Source organism: Eucalyptus grandis, chromosome 3, assembly GCF_016545825.1.
Source record: "Eucalyptus grandis isolate ANBG69807.140 chromosome 3, ASM1654582v1, whole genome shotgun sequence".
In the NCBI taxonomy this organism is placed as follows: domain Eukaryota; kingdom Viridiplantae; phylum Streptophyta; class Magnoliopsida; order Myrtales; family Myrtaceae; genus Eucalyptus; species Eucalyptus grandis.
Window position 1 is genome coordinate 51,119,424 of NC_052614.1, and position 24,411 is coordinate 51,143,834.

Genomic DNA, 24,411 nt, shown 5'->3' on the forward strand with positions numbered 1-24,411 from the left:
CTCCTTCCAGAGAACTCCTTTTCAACTCCTAATAAAGATACTCAGAGTTACGCATGCAATGTCGCTGCTCTGGGCATTGACCAAGAAATGCGAGAGTACAGACAAAAGATGTCCTCCTCAATCACCCATTGCTTAAAAGCAGAGCGCTTCCGCGTTTCAAATCTTCCCAACGGCCAGATATTAACAAAGTCCTATCTTTTGTCAGCTTCTGCAACAGTAGACTTGTGAATGAGCAAGTACCCATCGCTTAAAATACGGGGTATCTCGCAATTTACTCGTCAGAACGACCTTGACATAAAATTGTCTTTACTTGCACCTAATGTTAAGGCACTTTTCACATTTTTCTTCTTGTGGGCCTTCTTATGCAACAATATTTCAGAGAAATTAGCAATCACCATAGAAGCAACTTCCTTTCTTGTTTATCGGTTGTGTAGTTGGCTCTGCCAGCAAACAGGGGAACATGAAACAGAGGAAGTCTTGCATTGCTTCTCAAAACAGAGAAAATTACAATGTGAATACAAACTAAAGCTTAACGTAAGTACTAGGCATCGTAAATAGCGGCATAGTACAGCACTGTACACGTAGCATCATCAAATGTGCCATCTCTAGGGAATGAGTTCTAGGAATTGGAAGGAAAAATCTAAAAATTACGCGAAGCAGCCCCAGTGAATTCAGGGGAAATGGGGTTAAATTAGTGGGACGAGAGAGAGGCATTAGTAGGTGAAATGCGGATAAAATTCGAGGCTAGCTTCAGAATCTTTTCTTGCTGCTAAATCTTCAGACTCCTAGGAGGCGATGCTAGAGCTAAATTCGAGGGAGCCGTAGTCGAGAAGCTCCTCAATCATTTGCTGTATGTGATCGTCTTCGAGAGGCTTGAACTGTTGGGTCTCGGCCTCCTCGACTTTCTCTTTCTTGATCACCCAACTCTCTGATTCTTGCAATTGAAATTGCATCTTTTGATGACCCATATCGTTGTTCCTCTCAAAGATACCATTGGCGTTGACAAAATGAGAACTGGGTGGCTTCTGTGGCTCTTGCACTTGCAATGCAGACTTGGTCATCTGCAACGAGGCCATGTAGCACCTGTGGAGCTTTGCTGTCAATGTCGCCGAGAGGAGCTTCGACGAAGAAGACTGAGACATGTTTGGGTTGTAAGGGAAGTTGGTCCGAGCCCTCGGCCCGCACATTAGCCTTGCCGCCTCGTCATAGGCTCGAGCCGCATCCTCGGCCGTTTCAAACGTCCCTAGCCAAATTCTCGTTTTCCTGCATCGACAGAACGTTTCGGGTTGAGCACGCATTTCATGTCAGAGAACGCAAAACACAAACTTCCAATTAAACATGAACTCACAATAACGGGTGGCGAATTTCAGAGACCCAGGAGCCCCAATGCCTCTGGCGCACGCCGCGATATCGCTGCTGCGGTCGGGCCATGGTCGAGAGAGAAAGAGAGAGAAAAAACAAAGGAGTTTCTTTGACAAAATGCTTGAGAAGACAGGCGCCTGAATGAGAGAGAGAGTCTGCAATTGTCTGCGCAAGAAGTGCCGCTGATCTGTGAATGGAGCGGGAGAATTTGGGGGGTTTTGGAGCTGAAGCTTGTGGACATATATATATTGGAGCCTAGGTGCTGTTTTTCAATAACTTGCTGGATACCAATTTAGAAATGCTGGGTCCCACCGATAAGATGTCCATTTTCTTTTGTGCAGACTTGCAACTTTCTTTTTTTTAGTAGTTTACCAGTTGGCCTATTTGCCTGAGCTTGGTATGATGAATTGATTATTGAAGGTGAGAAGAAGGACCTCGAGAGGAGATTTCAAAATCAAACTATATGTCCAAATTCAATCGACAGGGACTATAATATTAGTGCTTTTTTTTTTTTTTGAACAGAATAATATTAGTGCTTGTTTGCTTTGAAAGGGTTTGATCAAATGGCTCTGAACGTGTTTACCCTTTTGCTCCAAAGGAAATCTAAGGTCATCATCAGAGAGATTCTTCATGTGATGCAGTTGCAAAGTTTGGATAGTGACCCGAGCGGAGTTCATGGCCCCTTAATCATAAATTAACAATATAACGTTTTAATTATTGGTGCAAAGAAATCGCTGATTGTTGCATAGCCATAGGTAATCCGTGAACATATTGAATTTCCTCCGTGAACAGCTTTGGAAAAAATTGAAATATTTGATTTTTTTTTCGACTTAGGGATATCATGTAATTTAGTGAATAATTTTTAAGTGGACCGACCGACCACTTAACATTACATCAAGCACATTCCTTCGAGGTCTGCTTCCTTTCTGATTTCACTCGTTTCACTGTCAAGTGCTTTGCGGTGAAATCTCAAAGGTCGCAAAAGAAGATCGATTTGGATTACTGCTATGTACCAATTGGTTGGTAATGATTGAACCTCCGAAATTCCCTCATGATTATGGTCCAAGCTAGGACCATAATCATCGCATCTCCTTCACTGTTGAGGTATCTAAATGAACTCAGAACCCAATAATCACCAACCACTTTTCACATTCTAATCCGACGGCTGATATTAATTGCGGCCGTGTGACGAGAAAAGTGTCCATCGTAGATCCGAACGACGCTAGGTATATTAAACAGATTTACGAGACCGGTGCATCAGGTGAGGATGCCGAATTCAAAGATCAAAGAACATATGCCAACCGCGTAATCTGAGGGATACATTCCCTTTTCGTTGAACCAACAGGAGAGCAACAGCATTGGATTGGATGTTTCTACAAAAAAAAGTACAGTGGGTAACTTTTCACAAGTGGTGCTGGGGGCTCTAGCTTTCACTTTCATCCAATTTGCCCACTCTCATGCAATTTGAATTTATTCTTTTTTCTAGTTTGTTCTTTTGTGAATGCGTTTCTTGATCCTGTGGGTTTTATCTCCACACGGCTCTCCCCAGCCAGGGCTGCTAAAAACCAAAACATGAGCATATGCCGACCACGTAAAAAGAAGACATGCCCAAATGTGACACACACATGCACATCCCATAAATATGCTTTCGTGACCGCGTTCACTGTTCCTCCACATGCAACACCAGGACATCGTCGCCACGCCCGACGTTGTCCGGACTGATAAGAACAAACAGGAGATGAAGCGAACGACAATTGCAAATGGCTGGTCGTGTTTTGGTTGTTGTTTTCTTGATGGTGTACGCCCTAGGGGTCGTCTAGGGTTTCGCATTTAACTTGTGGGGTTTGCGTCTGGCAGATGAGTGTTGGATCCCCAGCTGCTGCTTTCTGACTCTTCCTGCTTCCTTAATTCAGGACGTATCCACATGTTCCGAACATGTTTGCCACGAACCCCACTTCTTTCTTATCTGTTCATTGAACCCCTTTAGGTTTTTTTTTTCCAGGTTCTACCCTCCCCCACGTGTCCATCCTTAGGTTGCTTGGACGGTCATCCGAAGATCAATTAATACATTATCATCCCACGATTCCTAGTATATTCAGAACGAACGGATGTAAAAGACCCTCGCGCATGTGGTGAAACAAAAGGATGCAAACGAACACGAGAGGTCAAATATTAAAACATCATCAAAGATTAATCATCTTCACGATATCCTTAAAAATGGACACAGCGAACATCAGAAGCGACACGATGGACCCATGAGTTTATTTCACGGGTTAAAAGGGTTCACACCACTGCACGCGGGCCGGTGGGACTTCACATCCGGTTCTCTCACTATCAAATACGAATCACGTTCATATTAGCTCGTCTCATAGTTTCCACGGCTCGAAGACATTGATCGGAGCGTGCCGCGTCGGGTTAGGGTTAATTACCGTTGCGAATCGCTGTCGAGACAAGCTGGGAGAGGAATGAAAATGACAAAAGTAGCTGCGCAAATGGCTTGAGGTATCATATCAAGATTTTAACGGTGACGAGATGAAGAAGATGTCTCGACCCTTGCTTGGATTACAGCTATAAAACCTTGGACCGGAACAGAAGCCACCCGGGTCAAAAGCCAGGGCGTACGTCGCGGTCGGACCGGGCCCACCACGAAAGCGCGTGAGGTGGGACCCAGGAGATAACATGGGTGATTAGGGCTTTAATACAAGATAGCTTGTCAAGCAGCTAGCGAATTTTGGGGAAACAAAAAGTATAGACAGATTTTTAAATGAAAAAAGAAAAAAAAAATGAGATTTGCTTATTTCTTACGGCTTTCTTAACAAGATCGAAAGTATTATATCTAATTATTTTTATGAGTAGGTTTCATCAATTTACCTCAATTGGCTCTTTAATAAGTATGCCTGACCATGTCCCAATCTCAAATGAAAAAGTAGCTCATACAAGGGAGAGGTGAGGTCTTATCACTTTGAAATTGCGTGTGGAAAAAGAAAGAGATATTTCTTTCTTATTTGCTTGATCATTAAAGTTAGTGTTTTTATGGAAGTAGACAAACCAAAAATCGATACAAACTTAAGACATGACTCATGGTAGGAGCACAAAGGTGTGGCTACCTGGAGGCCATTGAATACCCTGGGAGTTTTTATAAACCAATTAAGTTTAAGCATTTGGCTTGTACATAATACCTCGATATTAAGCCGTTTGTATTCAATTGGTGGACTTTAAACCTGATTTTCTGGACATCTCAATCAACTTTTTTAGCATGTTCAACCGGAAATAAGGTTTCACAGTGATATGAAAGTGTGGATACGAATTCTCGACCCTAAACTCTCTCTCTCTCTCTCTCTCTCTCTCTCTCTCACCCGCGCGCGCGAGGAAGTAGGTTTTGAAAACCTCAAACAGTTTCATGCAAACCAAGGACATGGGTCAAGTTAATTTTATTAGGATTAGATGCACAATCACAATAAAAATAAAGGGTAAGGCATGAAAAAGAAATCAAAACACAAGATTTATCTTGTTTCCCATATAATTAGCATCTCACATCTTTGCTACAACTCTCAATTGTAAAATGATTAAAATTGTAAAAGTCCTCTGGCAATTTGAGGCACTGCTCCCTGCAACCCTCGATTGCTGTCCGTTTTTTTTATTGATGAGGAGTATGAATCACGCTTCAACAAATTGCAATAACATTGACATTTTTTGTCGAACGCGTGAGAACAGTGCCATGTGTGTTGGGGGATAAGAACAAAGTGTATGTCCCTGTCAAGGACGTCATGCCCATTTTGTATGTACCGATGCTCAGCTTGCATGCAACACTACACATGCTTTCGTGAAAGTGTATGTGATCTCTAATTTTTCTCCTGATTTTACAGATGTTAACAGACTTTGAAAGCAACACCACCGTCTAAGAATCTCTCTTTTTCCTTCCTCCTCCTTCTTTCAGGGTTTCTTGATCTGCTTAAATTACGCTGGAGAGATTTGAAGATATACGCTTAGTTGTTTCCAATTCATTTTGTGAAAATGACATTTTCATTTGACTTTTTGGGCTCAACATGTTGGCGCACACGCACCTGGTTGAATGTTTGTACTTTGACGAACATGTCTTGAAGTTATTGTTTGAAGACTCGGGCGGACAGATTGGAATTTAAGTGGAATTAAACCCACCTGGTAAAATCTTTTTCCACACAAAGTCACGATAATTATTTGCTAATGTAATTTAATTTTCAAACAGGAAAGAAAAACTGTACGCGGTTCTCAACCCAAACCCGTGAAGTGAAATAAAATCAATCTTCTTTTGAAATTACAAGGAAGAAAAATCCTGAATTATTGTTAGGGAAGAATAGATCGAGAGTACGATGAGGAGGTTTCATTGTTTATCTAAAGATTTTATAGTCATTTACAAGCTCACATTAAAGCATTGATTGAGAGGATCAAAGTGGACCGAGCCTACAAACCCGTAAGGATGCTTGGTGCTTGGAGAATTTCTATTACGTAGTAAAACAAACTATACAATTCTATGTAGGTATCAAAAGTGACCTTTAGAACCTTGTAATACTAGAACTTAATTATTAGTAAATACTAAAAGTGCAAATATGATTTCTTAACTTTATATATTAAAACGTTAAAAGATGACGAACTAACTAATCTTCTTAACGCGGTTTGGTAAGCAAAATCAAGAAAGAGATGACTTAGGGAGAGGGTTGATGTGATGGAAAATGTCCGCATTTGAAGTCCCCCCCGCAGTCTATGGGATTTGTACAGCCTGGTCTCATTTGTTTCTTGTTCTTACTTGTTGAATTACATATATATGTGTGTGTGTATCTGTGTGTATTATGTATATATGAAATATATAAAAATAGAGAGTCCACACAGCATTTTCTCATCATTGGCTTTGCTCGTTGAAGAGATTGCCGTCCCTTTCCATTCCATGTGCATATATCTCTCCCCTTTTGTCTCATTCTCCACGTACGTAGCATCCAATGAAGACCAACAGCAAAAGAAGATAAAAACTATTAAGACCCAACAACTTCGTAATGATCGATACACGGAATTAATGATTTGAAGGAACAAATGGTTTCAGGAGAAGTCGGGCAGCTATTATTTTCTGATTAGTTCCTAAATCAATGCAAATCATCATGTACATAAAACCCTGAATCATCTCTATGACACATTTAATTTAATTCATATGATACTTGGTTAACTCTCTTAAATGCCTAGATTCACTCTTGCTGACGATTAAAACCCTAAATCATCTCTATGATCCATTTGATATAGTCCATCTTATACTTAGTTAACTCTCTTAAATTCCTAAATTCACTTTGGCACGCAATTATTGACATGGCCCTTGATGTAGTATATCTTATGTCAATTAGAATTGCCTTTTTCAACGTAAATCCTACTCGGCCATGAGATAGTGAATTCCATGTGACACAACTGATGAACCATGGTCCAAGTGCCTCAGCAAACTCATGAACACCAATTCTGCTTCAACATATATGCACACCAATTTACAGTTTCAATGTTCATATCATGTTCTATGTCCACACCGCCACAGGAAAACAACATTTCAATCGCATTTTTATCTTATTAAATTTTAAGACCTTGTATTAGGGAATATCCCATTATCTATAACTACGTATAGAATTGATTATTTCTCACGGCACCAATGAGGATGACTGGTCACGCCCAAATTAGGTCAACATATGGATAATTTATAGTTGATGCATGTGGGATGAATAGTGAGAGAGCATTTAAAAGAACCTTTGACAAATCAAATGTTGCAACGACCTCGGATGTTTTTTTTTTCCTGAATTTACTATCTTTGGTCCTAACGAAAAGCAAACCCCAAAATGCCAAACATCTCCTCCATGCCATGTGCACTCAGATTTTAATAATGTTTAGTCCAAAAAATTAGGGCAATCTTTTCAAAGCCGCGTCGAGCCTCTCTGTGTCATACAAATTGGCTCCCAATTTAGGATTAGCTGGAGTTCTTTTGAAGATCCTATGGAGATGCAACTGAAAAATAGGCAGCTAACTAGCCAGTCCTCTTGTAGTTGTTTGACTAAACCAAAGCCAGATAAAAATTAGAATACCATGGCCATAGGAATATGCGCTGGGATATAAAAAAGCAAGTGCCGAGATTCAAGTCGATGTTGCCGTCCCTAAACTATAATACTGAATTTGACAAATCATTTGCTCTACGAAATTGAATTCTCCGTATGCGTACTCGGTGACGATTATGAAACATTTATGGTGAACTTTGAAAAGGCGGTCAAAGTCCGGTGTAGCTGCAGTGCCGATGTGAAGTTATAGTTAGGTTAGGTATGATGCTTTCTTGGTAGATTGAAGTTCAAGTGATGTGCGATGCGATGGTATTTGACTAAGATGACGAGGGAGGAGAAGAGTCGTTGGTTTTGCAGCATGTCTTGAGGCCTTGTCTTCGGGCGATCCATGATTGGTCGACATCATGTGCCTGACACAGATTAAGCCCATGAAATTCACAGTAGAGTGAAGGAATCTTGGGAAATTGTTTTTCTCTTTTTTGCTTCGGCCCAGAATCTTTGGAAGAAAGTTTTGCTGGGCTTGCGAAACTTGCATGATGAGCTAGGCAAAGTTTCAATTTTAGGAGCAGATGACCCATGTCGCGACCCTGTCGCCTGGATAATGTTCTGCCGTAGCTTCAAAAAGTGACTGATGCAATGCAGCGGTAATTGGTTCCAGGGTGTGCACATTCTATATCTAAAACTTAAAACCTAACTTATTAGAATCCATTTCTAGTTTTTTGAATCCAGAACCTAACCTATATGTCTTGTCCGATTTCAAGGAACTTCATTTTTTTGCTTCAGTTTTTTTTTTTTTTTAAATCGAAACTAAGACAAATAGCGATTACAACAAAATAGTATGAGTAACAAAACGGTCCAAAATAAGACATCCATACAAAACAAATAGAAATATAAAACAATAAAGAAGTTAAGCTCATCTAAGAATAATAATTATCTTTTTCCACCTATAAAAAAAAAAGTTCTAAGTTCTAGCCAATTCTTGAACAAGTGGGCGAGTAAGTTTAATGCCCAAAACTTAGAATCTACCCGAACAGTGTCAGTTTCAAAGGTTTTTGTATTCCTTCTTAAGCTTCTATTTCTTCCGTCAAAGAAGATTCAGGAAAACATAGAATAAGAAGACGTGTTTCCAGAATCCGTAGAAAGAACCAAAAACTCAATCAAAAACAGAAAGAAGGAAAGCAGAAGTCGAACTTGTTTTTATTAGAACTGAAAATCGGACTTGTTTTTACGAGTGTTCGGGTCTAATCGGAACGGTTGCTTAGCCCTAACTCAACGAAGATTCCTGCTTTTGAGTGTCTTGGCATGGACAGGGCTCGAGCCCAATGGGCCTTACTTCGATCTGGTCCAAAATGGCAACGGGCCCATGAGAATTGATTTTCTTCCCGACGAAGGAACAAGCAGCTCTGATGGACCGACGCCCATTAGGCCCCTAGTATAAATACAGCCTCCAAGTTCCCTTGCGCCTCCTCTGTTTCCACTGCTGCTGTTTTAGGGTTTTAGGTCTCCTCCGTCTCCCCTCTCGCAGGACCTCCGCCGGCGGCTCTACCAGCAACCAAAGATGGTCTCTCTCTCTCTCTCTCTCTCTTCCTCCGGCTGAATTTGTTATCGAGTTCGATTTCGTGCTGTGTGCTGTTGATTTCGGAAGCGATTTGATTGTGGGTTTTCTGAAAATGGTTCCTTTTTTTGGATTTTTTTTGTTGATTTCTTTTGGGGGTCGAATGTTTGCAGCCGTCGCACAAGACGTTCAGGATCAAGAAGAAGCTGGCGAAGAAGATGAGGCAGAACAGGCCCATCCCTCACTGGATTCGCATGAGGACCGACAACACCATCAGGTTCATATCCAATTCGTTCATGTTTTGTCCCAAAAAAGCTGTCTTTTTTTTTTTGTGGCCTAATTTTTGTCGCCGAAATCGTTCAGGTACAACGCGAAGCGCAGGCACTGGCGCCGCACCAAGCTTGGGTTCTGAGGTGTTTTCATGGAAGGAGGCGCTTTTGCTTTGGGTTAGAGCTTTTTAGTTGTTGCAAAAGAGACCTCTCGATGCTTTTCTGATTATTGCTTTAAAGTGAATTGAAGACTTGTAAGGAAGCCAATAGCTGCCTAGATACAGTGCTGCTTTGTTACTCTCGAGCATGAGCATTTTTTATATCTGATGATCTGCGAATTGTGGAAGTTTCTGTTGCTTCATATGGTTTTGATAGTATCAGGGATGGGATTTAGTGAATTTTAATGTTGCTTCAATTTTATGTCTTGTTAAGCTAGTTGCCGTTACAACCTTTGATCGGTTCTGCTAATGATTGGCCTTATCTTCTTGATTAGATGAGACTTATAGGCTTGTGTTGGACCTGCTTTTCCCATTCAGTGCTTGTTGAGGTCGCGGTGCTTGTGCTCATAGTGTGGTAGTGATTGTTAGCAGTCGTCCTTCCAGACATTGGGGAGCTTTTAGATGTGTCAATTCTGAAGAATTTCAACTTATGTGTGTATGTCTGCAGTAGTGATTGAAGTGCTCAATTTTGTCTACCGGCTGTTTTGCCATCTGCAATGTCTAAATGAGAGTAATCATCAGTTCATGGGCATCTTCAGTAGCTTCAAGTCAGTTTAGCATGCAAATTGTGTTCTAGCATCAGGTTGCAGGATTCATGGCTATGTCATTATTCTTAGTGGGGCATATGCTGCGATTTTCAGCACAGTTCCCTTTGTGCTAGTGCGTGTTGGGATGAAAATCTTCTGTTACTTCGCTTGCATCTTGTATTCAACCAAAACCTAGAGATTGTCCACCAGCGAGTTTTCTAAGATTACAAGAACCATATTGCTTGTGGCTTCTGACGAATGAAAGGTCGGAGCTTTAGTTAGCAAGTTGTGTCATAGCAGAACGAGATTTGTTGGAAGTAACTGTACCAAAATCCCGTGAAGATCCTCTGTTCACCACAGGATTTTGATGAGCCTCTTGAGTTGGTATGACAGGTTTTTCAATATTGAAGTTCTCGACCTTACGTTTCTGCTAGGACTACAGCCCTCCAGGTTGTGATGATTGTTAAGATCGCTTGAATATATACCGAATGCACCACCATGCCCTCATGTTTTTGTATGTGATTTTTATGGCGGTCTGCTCTGTAGCACTACATCAGTTTTGCTGTAAGACTGCTCGAGTCTGGCGAATTTCTGCTTGTGGAAGGATTCGCAATTAGAATTGCTGCTGCTCTTAGGATCGCTCTATGCCCACAATCTGCACTAAAATTGGCCAAGTAATGTCTATAGCTGGCAAAATGGTTGGGTTTCTTCGTACGTTTCCCTTCCATAAGATCGGAGGAACCTTCAAAATCGCTTAAGGGAAAGTAAACGGGTGAACTTCGCATGGACCCTCGATTTGGACAACAGTGATTACTTCTACTTCTCTTAGTCGGGATTAGGGGCCAATTTCCTTTATAAAAAAAAAAAAACACCAACTTGAGGTTGGGTCTTAACTTCAGCCCGAATCCTTTTCTCACTTTCAGTACTCAAGTGTCGGTCTCAATTGAGTTTGAGTTTAATGATGTTGCTAATTTGACACGATTTATATTACGTGCATATTTGTCTCTCGTCCTCTTTTCACTTGTCCTATCATGTTCATTATACTTTTCCTCTCTTTTTTCCTGTGATTCAATTCGCTCCCCAGAAACTCCGTCGCGAAGAAAAGCACACCATTACAAATCAAGACACTACACAATCTAAAGCCCCCTTAGCAAAAACTCAAGCTCTAAACCTATACTGAACTCTTTTACCAAAAGAAGGGAAAAAAAAAAAGAGAAAACCTAAGCTGAACTCGAATCTCAAGCTTATCTTCCAACCACTGGGGGTTCGTCCCAGTGGTCACCCTTCCTAAGCTGAACTCGAATCTCAAGCTTATCTTCCAACCACTGGGGGTTCGTCCCAGTGGTCACCCTTCCACCTTGGAAGGGGGGCTAGGGGTTTAAATCCCCACCTTCTCATGAGGAAGTGAGGTGGGGACGATTTCAGGAGTGGGTTTCGACTCTCACACCCTGTAATCCCCACCTTTCATGAGGAAGTGAGGTGGGGATGATTTTGAGTGGGTTTCGACTCTCACACCCTGTAATGAGATAGGGTAAAAGTCTGAGAGTAAGTGTCAGAGTAGAATTATAGCAGGACCGACAAAAAAAATAAAAATTATTTTTCCGCGAAACTTAAGGTGACCTTAGCTATTAGAGCTTCAAGATCGTGGTTGAGAACCATGAGATCTTTTTGAGCCACAAATCTCGAGGCTACCATGGCCACTCAACGCTTCAGCCTTGCCGCCATTGGTGTATGGGCTTTATGTGGAGACCATTGTCCTTCGAGTTTTGATCCACGAAGCCCCAAGAATATGGCAACTAAAGCTTCGAGCTTGCAGTGGTCACGGTTGTTTGATTTGATATCATGGTCATAATCACTCGATTGATGGTCGTGAGTGGGTACAAATTTGAGCTCAAGGTATTGGCCACTCAGTTCTTGAGCTTGCGATGGCTATGACCACTTACTCAAAACTCAAGCATGGTGACCAGGGCATCCGTTTGAGCGGCCATGACTACGTGCAATGGAGTGGATGAAAGGAAAAAATAAACACAACGTGGAATTTGAATTATCAATGGGATCATTGGATAAAATTTTGAATCCAAAAAGTTTTAAATTTATTGCACTTTAGTCAATTCAATTATAAATCCTTTAATTTTGTTAATTAAGTCCTAAATTTTTTCACATTTTGTCAGTTGAGTCCGTCTGATCAATTGTAACCTAAAACCACTTATGTGAATACCAATTGTTTTATGTAACATAATTGATACTCACGTGAATTTTAATAATTTTTTAAAGTTCCAAATATTTAATGATTTTCTTTTTTTTTCTTTTTTTCCTTCTTTTTTTTTTCTTCTAAGTTCAGTGAAGTTTAATCAATACTCACATATGACAAGTAAGGGTCATGCCAACCCTCGTGAACTTGGCTCAAAAAAAAAAAAGGAAAAAAAGAAATAAAAAAATTATTAAAAAAAATGTAACCATATCAATGCTGGCCAGCTCACGTGGCATTATTGACACTCACATTAGCAATTGCCAACTAAAATTGACTAAAAAAACTTGATTGAAATAACGTAAAAAAGTTTAAGATTGTTGACTAAAAGTTTGTGCATATATATATAGATTTTGTGCTGACAATTTTTCCATTGGATTTGAGTGCTAACTAAAAATTTATAAAATAATGTGCCAGAATTTGGACTCACAAAAGATTGATATAATATTTTTGAGGGATCGGGCCCGTAAACTAGCCACGCAAATAATAATAATAATAATAATGAATGTTTCGTGTCCGAAACGACATTTGCTCAGAGCCGTAGGGTGTCGACGTCGGAGGCCACTTGGTCTTAAAATAAACGCAAAACAGGAGAAGCATGCGCGGCGATCCGCTCCAGCGGGCCACGGCGACGAACCGACGACGATTCCTCCCCACTCCCAGCGGCCAAGTCAGAAGAAAGAACGATGGTTGAACCGTACGTACGTAATGCTGACCCCAAGTTTCACGCCTCGAGTTCTCTTGCAGCGCAGCACTTTTGAATCGGTCAGCAACCCCAGATCCTAAGCCAGTGACACCGCGCGTGCAGATGCGGAGGTCATTTTCCATTCTTCCATTGATCCATAGAATAGGACCATAGTCGACTGTTAATTAAACGAAAGCATTATTCAGTATTTAATTACTTTAACATTCCCTCTCCCTCTTAATCTGGTTTTTTACCTAGTGCTAAATATGAAAATTTGATCGAGGAGATGAATGGAATCTGAAAAATTTGAACTCAAGAGTTTTAACTCTAATACAGTGTGAGAATTTTATAAGACGACAATCAATTATTCTAAAAATTTAAGGTGTTATACAAACACGTGGTTTAATATTTAACTACTCTAATAAGATAAAGGGCGGTTAGGTTAGGTCGTATTAAGATGGTGTAATGATTGTCTTTTTCGTAAGCATGTGAGCAAGGGGTTTAATGGTGGTTTATTGCTTGTACCAATTATATTTAAAAAAAAGGAGGGAGGAAAGATCTCCACGGAGATCAAGTGGCAAAGGAAAAGTGTGGACCAAGGTTCAGAATTTATATTTATAAGGCCACAGCACCCGGTCTACTCTTGGCACACACAGCTTATGGTTATGAGAAAGACGGATGTAACTTGTGTACAAGAGCCATGATGCATTTTGCGACTTGATGTTTAATATGTTGTCATTTGGGGACACAATCAATATACTCATCCTCCATATGACTCGATAGCGGTCGATAGATCTTCGATGATTCGAGTCCAACAAATCATATGCCAAATTGACCGAGTCATGCCTAGACTTATTGAAGACTATTGTATGATCTAAGGAAGATTGGTTTGAGATAGGTAGGTTCAAACCAAAAACTTGGACCTTTGTTAAATTCAATCCTTGATCCTTATGTGAGATTTTGTGTGAATCATTTAAGAGATTTGGGGATGATATTTTAATTAGTTAGTAATGATTCTCACAAAATCTCACATAGTATTAATGCTAGAAATTATGAGTTCGAATCTTTTTAAATCTCATTTCCCTTTTCAATTAAATTTTCAAGCTTAGTACTAGGTAAAAGAAAAGGACCAAACTAAGCATGGGAAGAAGTGTTAGAATAAAAATACACATTTATCTAATAGCTCAAAATTTTTAGAATCATTTACAGTGATCACCACAAAATCTTACACGTTTAAACGACAACGCCGATGGATTCTCTTAAAAACCAGCTTGGAATCGGACTAGCCAGTTGTGGAGTCAATCCAGAAATCACACCTAGGAAAAACATCGAATCAACCATGAATGGGGAAATCTCTTTGTTTTGGTAAGATCCGCTAACCTTACGAAAATCATTTCCTGGGGCGAACCACAAATGGGTGGCCAAGATTTTTTTTTTTTTTTTTTGGTCAGTCCTACTCTATTCCTACTCTACACTCACTCGCAGACTGTCAAGGCTCCGCGCTCAGGGCGTGGGAGTCGCAACCCACTCTCGAAACTTACGCGTCCTTATCCCCATTCCCCCCTGAGAAGGTGGGGATTTGAACCCCTCACCTCCCCCTTCCATGTTGGAAGGGTGGCCAAGATTTACTTCCACAAATTGACGTGAAGTTGCCTCTTGTGAATGCCTAGCTTGCCTAGACAAGAACCCTTCCGCATTTGACAGGGCGCGCCATCTGTGCAAGCGAAAGACAACAGAAAGCAACCAAACAAGGACTCAAATTGACAACCTTAATCCACCCACACCAAAAGGTCTAACGGGTGGACGAGAGCCGCCTACGGAAGACAGTATACAGAACGTATGCGAAATCGTACGCCTGGTATCTGCCCACGTGTAGCGTGTCTGAATAGTGTACAGACGCACGGACTGCTTCGATGAATGATCTCATGTCGCCTCCATCATGTTGACAACTGCGTCGTAATCTAATCCCACCTGCCTGAATATCCAACTAAAACAGAGCAGCCCACTGGTTTCGAGAGATCGAAACTATTAATTTATCAGAGGAAAAGCTGAGCAAGAAAGGAACGCCAACTAATATATCTAACCAACGATTCAACAGAGCCTCGCCTTTCTTGTCCCCTCTTCAGTTCTATCGTCACTCTCTCTCTCTCTCTCTCTCTCCCTCCAGGTGGGTTCTTTGTTCTGTTCTTGATCCGTACGCCAGCTCTTCTACTCTAAAGTTTGAACTTTTTCCTGTTCATTTCGTTTTTGCACTCGGGTTGTTGAGTGCTGAATTGCGCTGGTTGGATCTCTTGATCGTCATTTGATCGTCTCAGATCAATTGGGTAATCGACCGATCGCTCTGAATCTGCGTTTCTTGCAGCTTTAGCTCGATACGCATCGGTTTGGCTGCAGAGGTCGTCGTTCTTGAATCAGATGGCCTCCGCAATGCTCTCTTTTGCTTCGGCTCCGGCTTCACTGTCAGTGCACGAAAATCTCAAGGTACTTATTTCGTTTTCTCGAACGTAGCGATTTCATCTCGTGGATCTCTCTTCTGGTTTCTTTTGCGATGGTTGAATTCGAAAGGCGTGCTTTTTCCTTTTTCTCTGTTTTTGCTGTTTTCAGGGTGGTGTGTCATGTTTTCTCTTTATATATTTCAACGCTTGATTTGGGCGAATCACGCTGATCTTGTTTGCTTTCATTAGGGGAAAGCAAAGATTGGAAGTGCCAATTTCAGAAGTAGTGTGCCAGAGAGAAACCCATTTGCCAAAACTAAGGTATGGTGCTTGCGATCTCCTGTCATTCGTCATCTCTTCAGTTTTGCAGTTCTCTAACTTGGTTTTGCTCTGGTGTCCTTGCTATGAGTTGACTAGGAATTATACGTCTTGAGCATGCTTTGTTTGGCTGGATAAGTGGTATGATTGTGTCGGAGATATGGCCTTATTACTTCCGTTCAAGTTTCAATTTTGTCCTTGTTTCTCTTCCTGATTTTTTGGATTGTGAATACTGTCATACTTTCTTTTTCCTAGTGACTGGTGAAATCCTGTTCATTCTTATTTCTGGATTTGAAGGCAAGCCCGCTGTGGGAGATGGGTTATGCGTTTGGATGTGTAGAGTCACATAGGGATGATTATTAAGTCTCTTACGGTTGTAATCTAGTCAATTTGATTTCTGAGTTTGTATCATCTCTTCTATGCAGCATTTTGGTCGGGTATCTATGAGTGTTGCTGTTAATGTTTCTCGATTCGAGGGCATAACAATGGCCCCTCCCGACCCTATTCTTGGGGTGTCTGAAGCCTTTAAAGCAGACACGGATGAAAGGAAGCTCAACCTTGGAGTCGGGGCATATCGGACGGAAGAATTGCAGCCTTATGTGCTTAAAGTTGTCAAGAACGTGAGTTTTCTTGATCTTAATTAGGCAGTGAATGATTCATTATTTCAACGTGGTTCAATGCTCTCTTTCTTCAGTGAGCTTCATTTTCCTAAAAGAATGGAATTCATGCTTAATGATTTAGAGCTTCTTATCTATTTTTGGTTTTTTCCTCTAGTCAGGTTGATCTAACCATGGATTTTGCTAATCTGTAGGCTGAGAATCTCATGCTGGAGAGAGGGGAAAACAAAGAGGTACACATTTCTCTGAATTATATTAATCATGTGGTGTCACTCTATCAATCTGAGATTATTCTGATATAACTTTGATCTGCAGTATCTGCCAATTGAAGGTTTGGCCGCATTTAATAAAGCAACTGCAGAGTTATTGTTTGGAGCAGACAACCCAGTGATAAAGCAACAGAGAGTATGTCTGCATTATGTGTTAACCGACCTCTTTGCATAGAGTTTCCTTGGAAAACTACATCTTTTGCAATTCTCTGCCAGGTTGCAACCGTTCAAGGTCTTTCAGGCACTGGTTCCCTTAGGCTGGCTGCTGCTCTTATTGAGAGGTACTTTCCTGGAGCAAAGGTGTTGATATCATCTCCGACTTGGGGTATGTGTTATTGCCCATGGAACTTTCTTTTTATATTTTTTGTAATTATCTTGGTGGGTTAAAATTGTTATGTCATCTACAATTCTGCAGGAAACCACAAGAATATTTTCAATGATGCTAGAGTTCCATGGTCTGAATACCGATATTACGACCCAAAGACAGTGGGCTTGGATTTTGAAGGGATGATCGCTGACATTAAGGTTGAGTCCTTACAATGAATGATGCCTGCTTAACCTCATCTTTACTAAGTTGAATAGCATGTCCAAATGAAAACCTAACGAGGGGCATGGCCCTGTTTGTTCAGGATGCGCCAGAAGGATCTTTTATCTTGCTCCATGGCTGTGCTCACAACCCAACTGGCATTGATCCAACCCCTGAACAGTGGGAAAAGATTGCCGATGTCATTCAAAAGAAGAATCATATACCTTTCTTTGATGTTGCTTACCAGGTATTAATCTCTTGTGATCCGAGATTTAGTCTAATTGAGTGTCTTACATACCTCAGATGCAATGAGGATGCTGTAACTCAAAGAAAGGGCCTCTTCTTTTCAAAGTGCAGAATCTTTTAACAGACTCTGTGTAATAAATTTAATTTTGTCCTTCTTGGATGTTCCTCTATTAATTTTATCTGGACTATCATATGCATTATAGGGATTTGCAAGTGGAAGCCTTGACGCTGATGCTGGATCAGTGAGACTGTTTGCTTCTCGAGGCATGGAGCTTCTGGTGGCTCAGTCTTACAGTAAGAATCTGGGTCTTTACGCGGAGAGAATTGGAGCAATCAATGTTGTCTGCTCAACTGCAGATGCAGCAACAAGGTATATGAATCTTTGCTCTTCACATGATGAGAACATAGTTTGCCTGTGAGAACATAGTTTGCCTGCTTATCTTACTTCTATGCCCATTCATGCTTTCAAGAATATGCTGTGTAAGTTTGTCCAAATTTTTTGCTGACCTCAGCAAGTCCAATATTATTCTTATGTTCCATTAGAATGGGCGATAGAAGATCTTCATCACAATCATTCCTTTGCATAAGTGATTGCAGTCGGGTGAAGTAATTGCAGCCTGTTTGTTTGGTGTAAAGTATGTGTTAAATATGATGGGGCTCCCTCTAAGAACATTATAAGGTTTAAAGCAACCTAAATAACTAGAATTTTTGTTTGCTAGAAAAAACTGACAAAAAAATTTGGCAATACTGTGGACAGTGATCTAACCCTTGATATTGCTGGAGAAAGGTGTTGGTAGATTAGATGAGCTTCTTCGAGCAACTTATAGTTCTTAATGGCATAATGCTTCCACTAATATCACGGTGCCCTACATTCTCAGGGTGAAGAGCCAACTGAAGCGGCTTGCTCGGCCAATGTATTCTAATCCTCCTGTCCATGGGGCTAAGATTGTCGCAAACATTGTCAGTGATCCAGCTCTATTCAACGAATGGAAGGCAGAAATGGAAATGATGGCCGGAAGGATCAAGAATGTGAGACAAAAGCTATATGACAGCCTCTCTGCCAAGGACAAGAGCGGGAAGGATTGGTCATTCATACTCAAGCAGATTGGCATGTTCTCATTTACAGGCTTGAGCAAAACACAGGTAATTTCCCTTCACAAGTTGTTACACTCTGTCCAGAATAATTTTCTTGTTTGTTGCCCGTTTCAAAATGAATCATGTCATCCTTCATTGTCCCTATGGGACCCTTATAGTGACAATCAAATGGGATCGCTTACTCTGGTCGCCCTTCCCCACCTTTTTACTTTAAAAAAAAAAGAAACTTCCTGTATAATCCACCGTGCTATCATTGTCTCCTTAGTTATCTTTCTTCGTTGCCCTTTCAGAGCGAGAACATGACAAACAAGTGGCATGTGTACATGACAAAGGATGGAAGGATCTCCTTGGCTGGACTAAATTTGGCCAAGTGTGAGGATCTTGCAGATGCCATCGTAGATTCATATCACAATGTCAGTTGAGTCTCGGAGATGAGGATGAGGTAATTGTATTAGGAACCTTCAAAAGTTTTGGCGAGTCCAATATTGTCATGGAATATCGGCTTAGCAGAAATTGGACAACAATAATTCAGCAATAATGTATCTCCAGCAACGCTTCAAAATAATTGTACTCGAAGTTTCAACTCTTGATGGGGATTGAGCCCTTGGTTCTCTGAAAGAGGAAGTTCAAAGAAAATTTTTGAGTTCTCATGACAAGGTTTTTACACTGATCTGAGTTCAGTTCAGTTGTTGCCTCTTACAATCTGCTTTTACACCTCATAAGCACTTCGACATGCAAGTGCTTCTCTCTTTTCCGTCAGGCAAACTGCCTATGAAGATGTGCTTTGAAGGGTTAACCGTGCTGGTGAAATTCTGCTAATGGATACTGATTAAATGTCTTGTCCTTGTTGACACAGCCTGAATCTCCATGCTTAATAGTATCTTGGTACCGCTCATAATGCCCTTGTCTTTGGATGGCATGGGACTGTTGCTTGAAGATTTGATGGAGTTGGAGATTTCAGATCCCCCCACTCACCACTTTTAGTCACCACCACACCAGTCGCGACCACGTCTTAATGTCAACCCCCATGCTCTTCGACTATCATCTGCATACGCCAAGATTGAAATTTGTTAAGAGTCGCCATGGCTAATGGAACTTATAATTGAATCTATTTGCACACAACAGTTTTCCGGAAAGGTTGAATTCTAAATCATGAAGGAAAAGGACAGAGCGACCGTCAAATGAGACTTGAGCTCTTGCGACAACGAAAATTAGGAAATAATGCCAATGACTGTTTGCCCCAAAAGCTTCATGATTCGAATCTATGCAACGTAACATTTCCTGGACTAATCATAGAAATGAGAGCAGACGGAAGCACGGTCAGTTACGTCCGCCTGTCTTCTTCTGTACAGCGGTGTCTCGTTGACTTTGCAAGAACATGCACCTCTCCCTCTCTCCTAGCAAACCAGTTCTCTTTCAATATAAGCGGCGAATCACCTGTTATCTCTATATGCAGAAATTCTCTTGAAGATTTTGTCTGGACCAGTAGTTCCTTGAGACAACCGTATCTCCAAATTGTTAATAATCAAAAGGCGGTAGGGCGCTGATCGCTAGCTCCAGTGTTCCCCCGAGCTTAACAGGTACAAGAGGAACGAGGGAGTGCACCACATCTGTTATCAGTCGCCGGTAGATCGGTTCTGGTTGCAGACACAAAACAGCAACAGCAGGTGCCTGCAGATACATTAAAACCCAGGTTTCGTATTGCCAAAGCAGTGATACTTAGCGCACGGTTTCTTACTTAGATGGCCAAGTTCTATATAAAGCAAGAAGCAGAACTTATCACAACCTATTGACCGCAGGTTTAGTATTGCCAAAGCAGTGATACTTAGCGCACGGTTTCTTACTTCGCTGGTCAGTAGGTGATGGAACTAGGATTAACATACGAGAAGATCGGTGGCTGCCACAAGGAGTTCTGGGTGGCCCAGCAAACCGTGACGAACCGGTTACGGTAGCCGAACTCATTGATAGGCAAACCAGTGCCTGGAATATCCCAATACTCACTAATTTTTATGACGACACTACAGTTAAGGAAATCCTCACCATTGTGTTATGATAGTTGAATTCGCTTGGATATCCTGAATGTCCCTCCATCCTTTATGCTCTTTTTCATGTTTTGGGATTTCGGTCTGCTCTACAGCACTTAACCAGTTTCACTCTAGTCAAAGGAAGGATTTTCATTTAGAATTGCTACTCGTAGGATCGCTCTATGCTGCCGTCTGCAGGCTGATATTGTTTGTAGCTCGCCAAATGGTTAGGTTCGCCTTGTGTTTTCCTTCGAGGAGATCCGAGGGAGCTTCAAAATTGCTAAAAATGAGAATTGGGTGAAAGTATTTGGACAATAGCGATTCGTACAACTTCTCTTAATCGGAGTATAGAAAATTGCAGGTGGCTGTTTCCGGCCCCAAACAACATTGCTCTGAACCGGAGAGCGAGAGCACCACCTTCTCTATCATTCCCAGTTTTTCTAGAAGTCGGCGTCTCCAGAATTTTCAGAAGAAAAATCAACTGTCAAGTGAGCAAGTTGAAGAGAGGCTCCAGTTCACTTCTCCAAGTGGCCACTCTGGAATTGCCTTGAGACAAGATCAGTCAAAGCCAGCTGTTATGAAATGTCATCTGGAAAATTAAGTATGGAGACTTCCTCCAAGCAAGTGCTCTTTTTGGGCCTGTTTAGTTCGGCTTTGGGTAAAAAAGGCATTGGAAAAATGCAAATACTTTTACTATCAAAAAAGCTATACCATTTGATAAATTATAACTTTAAATAGCATTGGAAAATAGCCTTGACATAAACATCGTTTGGTAAAACCCACATTTAAAATGGGCTTTTGCTATATTTCTTTTCTTCTTTTTTTTATAAAAATCTGAAAATTAAATCAGGTTAGGGTCAAACGTCGAACCGCCACTAGACATAAACACCGTTTGGTAAAATCCACATTTAAAATGGGCTTTTGCTATATTTCTTTTTTTAATCTAAAAATTAAATCTGGTTAGGGTCAGCCGTCTAACCACCTCCGGCGGCTAGATTTGGCCATCCGATTGCTAGGTCCAATCATCCAATTGCTAGAACTAGCGGCTTGAGGTTGCATGAACCTCAGGCAAGGTGGCCTGAGGTCGCACGACCTCAGGTGTGGCTTGGATCGCGACCTCAGGCCCACGACCTAGGCAATGCCGCTTGAAGTCTAGCACTTAGGCGGTCGCCCGAGTCATGGGTCGTGCCACTTAGGCGGTGGTTGCCGGGGACGCACGACCCCATACGGCAATGACGGTCGCTAGAGAAGCCCAACTCAGGCGACAGATTGAGAAGACAAACGGCTATGATAAATGAGAAAGAAGATGAACAATAACGGGTAAACAATAAATTTAGCATTTTGAAATCTGAAAGCCCAAAATAGGTCCCTATCTACATTGGGCTTTCAGCATTTGGCCAAAGAAGTCTCAAAAATACTTGCCAAACGCTTTGTATTTTTCCCAATGAGCTTTGGAGGCCCAAAGCCCCTTACAAATGCTCAACCGAACAAGGCCTTTGTGCAGGTGTGTGGAAAAGCAAGAGTAAGGCAAACATTTGGTGAGAGTACTGTGTGAGAGTGAGTCTCCAAATGTTGAAAAGGACGACTCCTCCGTGTGGAGTCCACAAATAATACATTGCGTGAGTAGTGTCAGTTTTTATAATAATAAAAGAGTGTTCATTTGAATTATCCAATTGAGTCCAACAAGCGGTACCAAAGCAAGTGGTCGAGGACCAACAACCCAAAAATCGGAGCGTGGTACGCGAACAGCGTGGTCAAAGAACATTGTATGTAAATACTGGCTTACTGCCATATTTTGTTGCAACACCGATGCACTCTCTAACCTTTGCAACTTGGTATCGTTAGAACTGCCAAGCTATCCCATGCCTCCTTTGGGGTCTTGCATTCTTGATGTGCTGTAACAACTCATCTTCAATAGTCACAACAAAAACATATAGAGTCTCATCCACTTTGATGTTCCACTTTCTTAACTCGCAATCATTCGTATCTGGTGGTATTGTCGTCGTCAATAATATTACATAAGTCTTGACTCAGCATAACTACCTACTCATGTTCAATGGTCATTGACATTGTCTTCGCACACGATCAGGGACCGAAGTGAGGAGCATAGTCCCATGAGTTAAAGAGTTGTGGAACATCATTTGTGACGCCCCCAATACGTCACAACTAATATGGAACTAATATGGCAGTTACCATTTCCGTTTTTTTTTTTTAAACATGTAAGGGACTAAATTAATCATAGGGTACACTTGACTTTTCGTAAATACGACAATTTCATTTCTTTCTTTCTTTTTTTTATATATGTACATCAGATGACAAGTGGATGCATTAGGGGAATTCAAAAGGTTAGTACTACTAACTACACTATACGTCGATCACCCATTCCCACCTAGCTGCATACATGTTGCCTAACCCTGGCCCCTGACACCATCAAAATCCTCCCAACTCCAAAAAAACCTGCCTCTCCTCTATGTTACAGGGCTGCCTTCATCTCTAGGCCCATTGGAGAACAAGTGGGAATGGACCCACCATGCGCCCATTGACACGGTGTACATCCCGACGAACTTGGCGCACGGGCATACATCCCGATGAACCAAGTCAATAGGCGCAAGGTGGGTCCACTCCCACTATTCTCCAACGTACAGTGTAGTCAGTAGTACTGACATTTTGAATTTCCCGGTGCACCCCACTTGTTGTCCGATGTACATATATAAATAAATAAGAATTGAAGTTGCCCTATTTACAAAAAAATTGCATATGCCCCATGATTAATTCAATCCCTTATGCTTCGGCATGTTTAAGAAAAAACGAAACATAAAAGGTAACTACGATAGTGGTTTTACATTAGCTGTGACATACCGAGGCATCACAGCTCAAATGGTATGAGAACCACCTGTGGGTTATGGCCCCACCACATTTCCGCTGCACTTTTCTAATCATGCGAGATTTGATCCGAATAAAAACAATATCCGAAAAATCGGGGTCTACGAACCTGTCCTCTTCTCACGTGAAGTCTATTAGCACTCTGTAACGGACCATCAGGGAGGTTGGTGGGATCGAAATTCTATTAATATGAAAAGATGAAGTCAACAATCAATGAGTCACAACCTAGCAGGCAGAAGGTCCACTGGTCTATACTATACAAATCGATCACCATACTAACAAAGAAAGGCTCAACAAAGAGTTCATTAAATTGCATGCATATCAACTTACCTGAGAACCTTTTCAAAATACATTATAGACCCATAGTGGTAATAACTTTTTCCAACAGATAGTTAGTTCAAGTCAGAAATACCAAATTCATAATCAATATAAATTCATGCCGCCATCGTCATTCGGGGGAATCCCATTACCTCCTAGGCATCTTGCACCCATTCGGCATCACGAGGGCATCTAGAGGAACCACATTACACCCCCACGCATTTGGGGAACTTAGTTACCCCTTTAGGCATTTCTACTATAACCCGAGACATTGTTGTCCCAAGGACCGACGGCATTTTCAGTCACACATTTACACCATAATGCAACAATTCTATAATTCAATTAAAAGTATGTTAACGTCACTACTATTTAGGAATTTAAGCATGCATCTAATGAATCATCAGTCGTTTTCATCCCCAAGACTAATATAAACTCATATGTACAGAGTTAAATGAACGATAAAGAAGTTCCTACATCCTAGGCCTAAACTAGCCTTATAGGCATCCCGCGTGCCTTTAGATACAATGGTTGTTGCCTACATAAACTGTTTTAAAAAATTATGAAACTTTAATATGAGGTAGACAAGACCTTGAGGGACTTTTTTGTGAGGACTCGTAGTCCAATTCAGCTCATACGGTTCTAAATAATTTTTGCAATCCGGGCCCAAAACAATCAAAATTTCCAGAACGAAATTGAGTAGGAAGATAAATATTTCACCCACCAAATGATACCTAAAAATTATGAAAATTTAATATGCGGT

General features: G+C 41.2%; 3 protein-coding genes across 5 annotated transcripts; 2 read left to right on the forward strand and 1 right to left on the reverse strand.

The window, feature by feature from the left end:
- Positions 1–456: 456 nt before the first annotated feature.
- LOC104437627 (ethylene-responsive transcription factor ERF003) lies at positions 457–1,588 on the reverse strand. The gene is made up of 2 exons (XM_010050611.3): positions 1,349–1,588; positions 457–1,263 (listed from the first exon to the last, which is right to left on the reverse strand). Exons 1-2 carry the CDS (start codon positions 1,429–1,431, stop codon positions 786–788), a joined length of 561 nt encoding a protein of 186 aa, XP_010048913.1. The 5' UTR covers positions 1,432–1,588; the 3' UTR covers positions 457–785.
- A 7,248-nt stretch (positions 1,589–8,836) lies between these two features.
- LOC104437628 (60S ribosomal protein L39) lies at positions 8,837–9,667 on the forward strand. The gene is made up of 3 exons (XM_010050612.3): positions 8,837–8,979; positions 9,147–9,250; positions 9,337–9,667. The coding sequence occupies exons 1-3, from the start codon at positions 8,977–8,979 to the stop codon at positions 9,383–9,385; spliced, it is 156 nt and encodes a 51-aa protein (XP_010048914.1). The 5' UTR covers positions 8,837–8,976; the 3' UTR covers positions 9,386–9,667.
- A 5,224-nt stretch (positions 9,668–14,891) lies between these two features.
- On the forward strand, positions 14,892–19,089 carry LOC104437629 (aspartate aminotransferase, chloroplastic). 3 transcript variants are annotated; one of them, XM_039309060.1, is made up of 12 exons: positions 14,892–15,080; positions 15,280–15,401; positions 15,605–15,676; positions 16,099–16,293; positions 16,485–16,523; positions 16,606–16,695; positions 16,776–16,884; positions 16,975–17,084; positions 17,189–17,332; positions 17,535–17,701; positions 18,210–18,474; positions 18,717–19,089. In XM_039309060.1, the coding sequence occupies exons 2-12, from the start codon at positions 15,336–15,338 to the stop codon at positions 18,846–18,848; spliced, it is 1,389 nt and encodes a 462-aa protein (XP_039164994.1). In that variant the 5' UTR covers positions 14,892–15,080; positions 15,280–15,335; the 3' UTR covers positions 18,849–19,089. The 3 variants fall into 3 exon arrangements, with proteins under 3 accessions (XP_039164994.1, XP_039164995.1, XP_010048915.2); XM_039309061.1 differs by having other exon boundaries at positions 14,892–15,076; XM_010050613.2 differs by having other exon boundaries at positions 14,893–15,087; positions 15,283–15,401.
- The last annotated feature ends 5,322 nt before the right edge of the window (positions 19,090–24,411 follow it).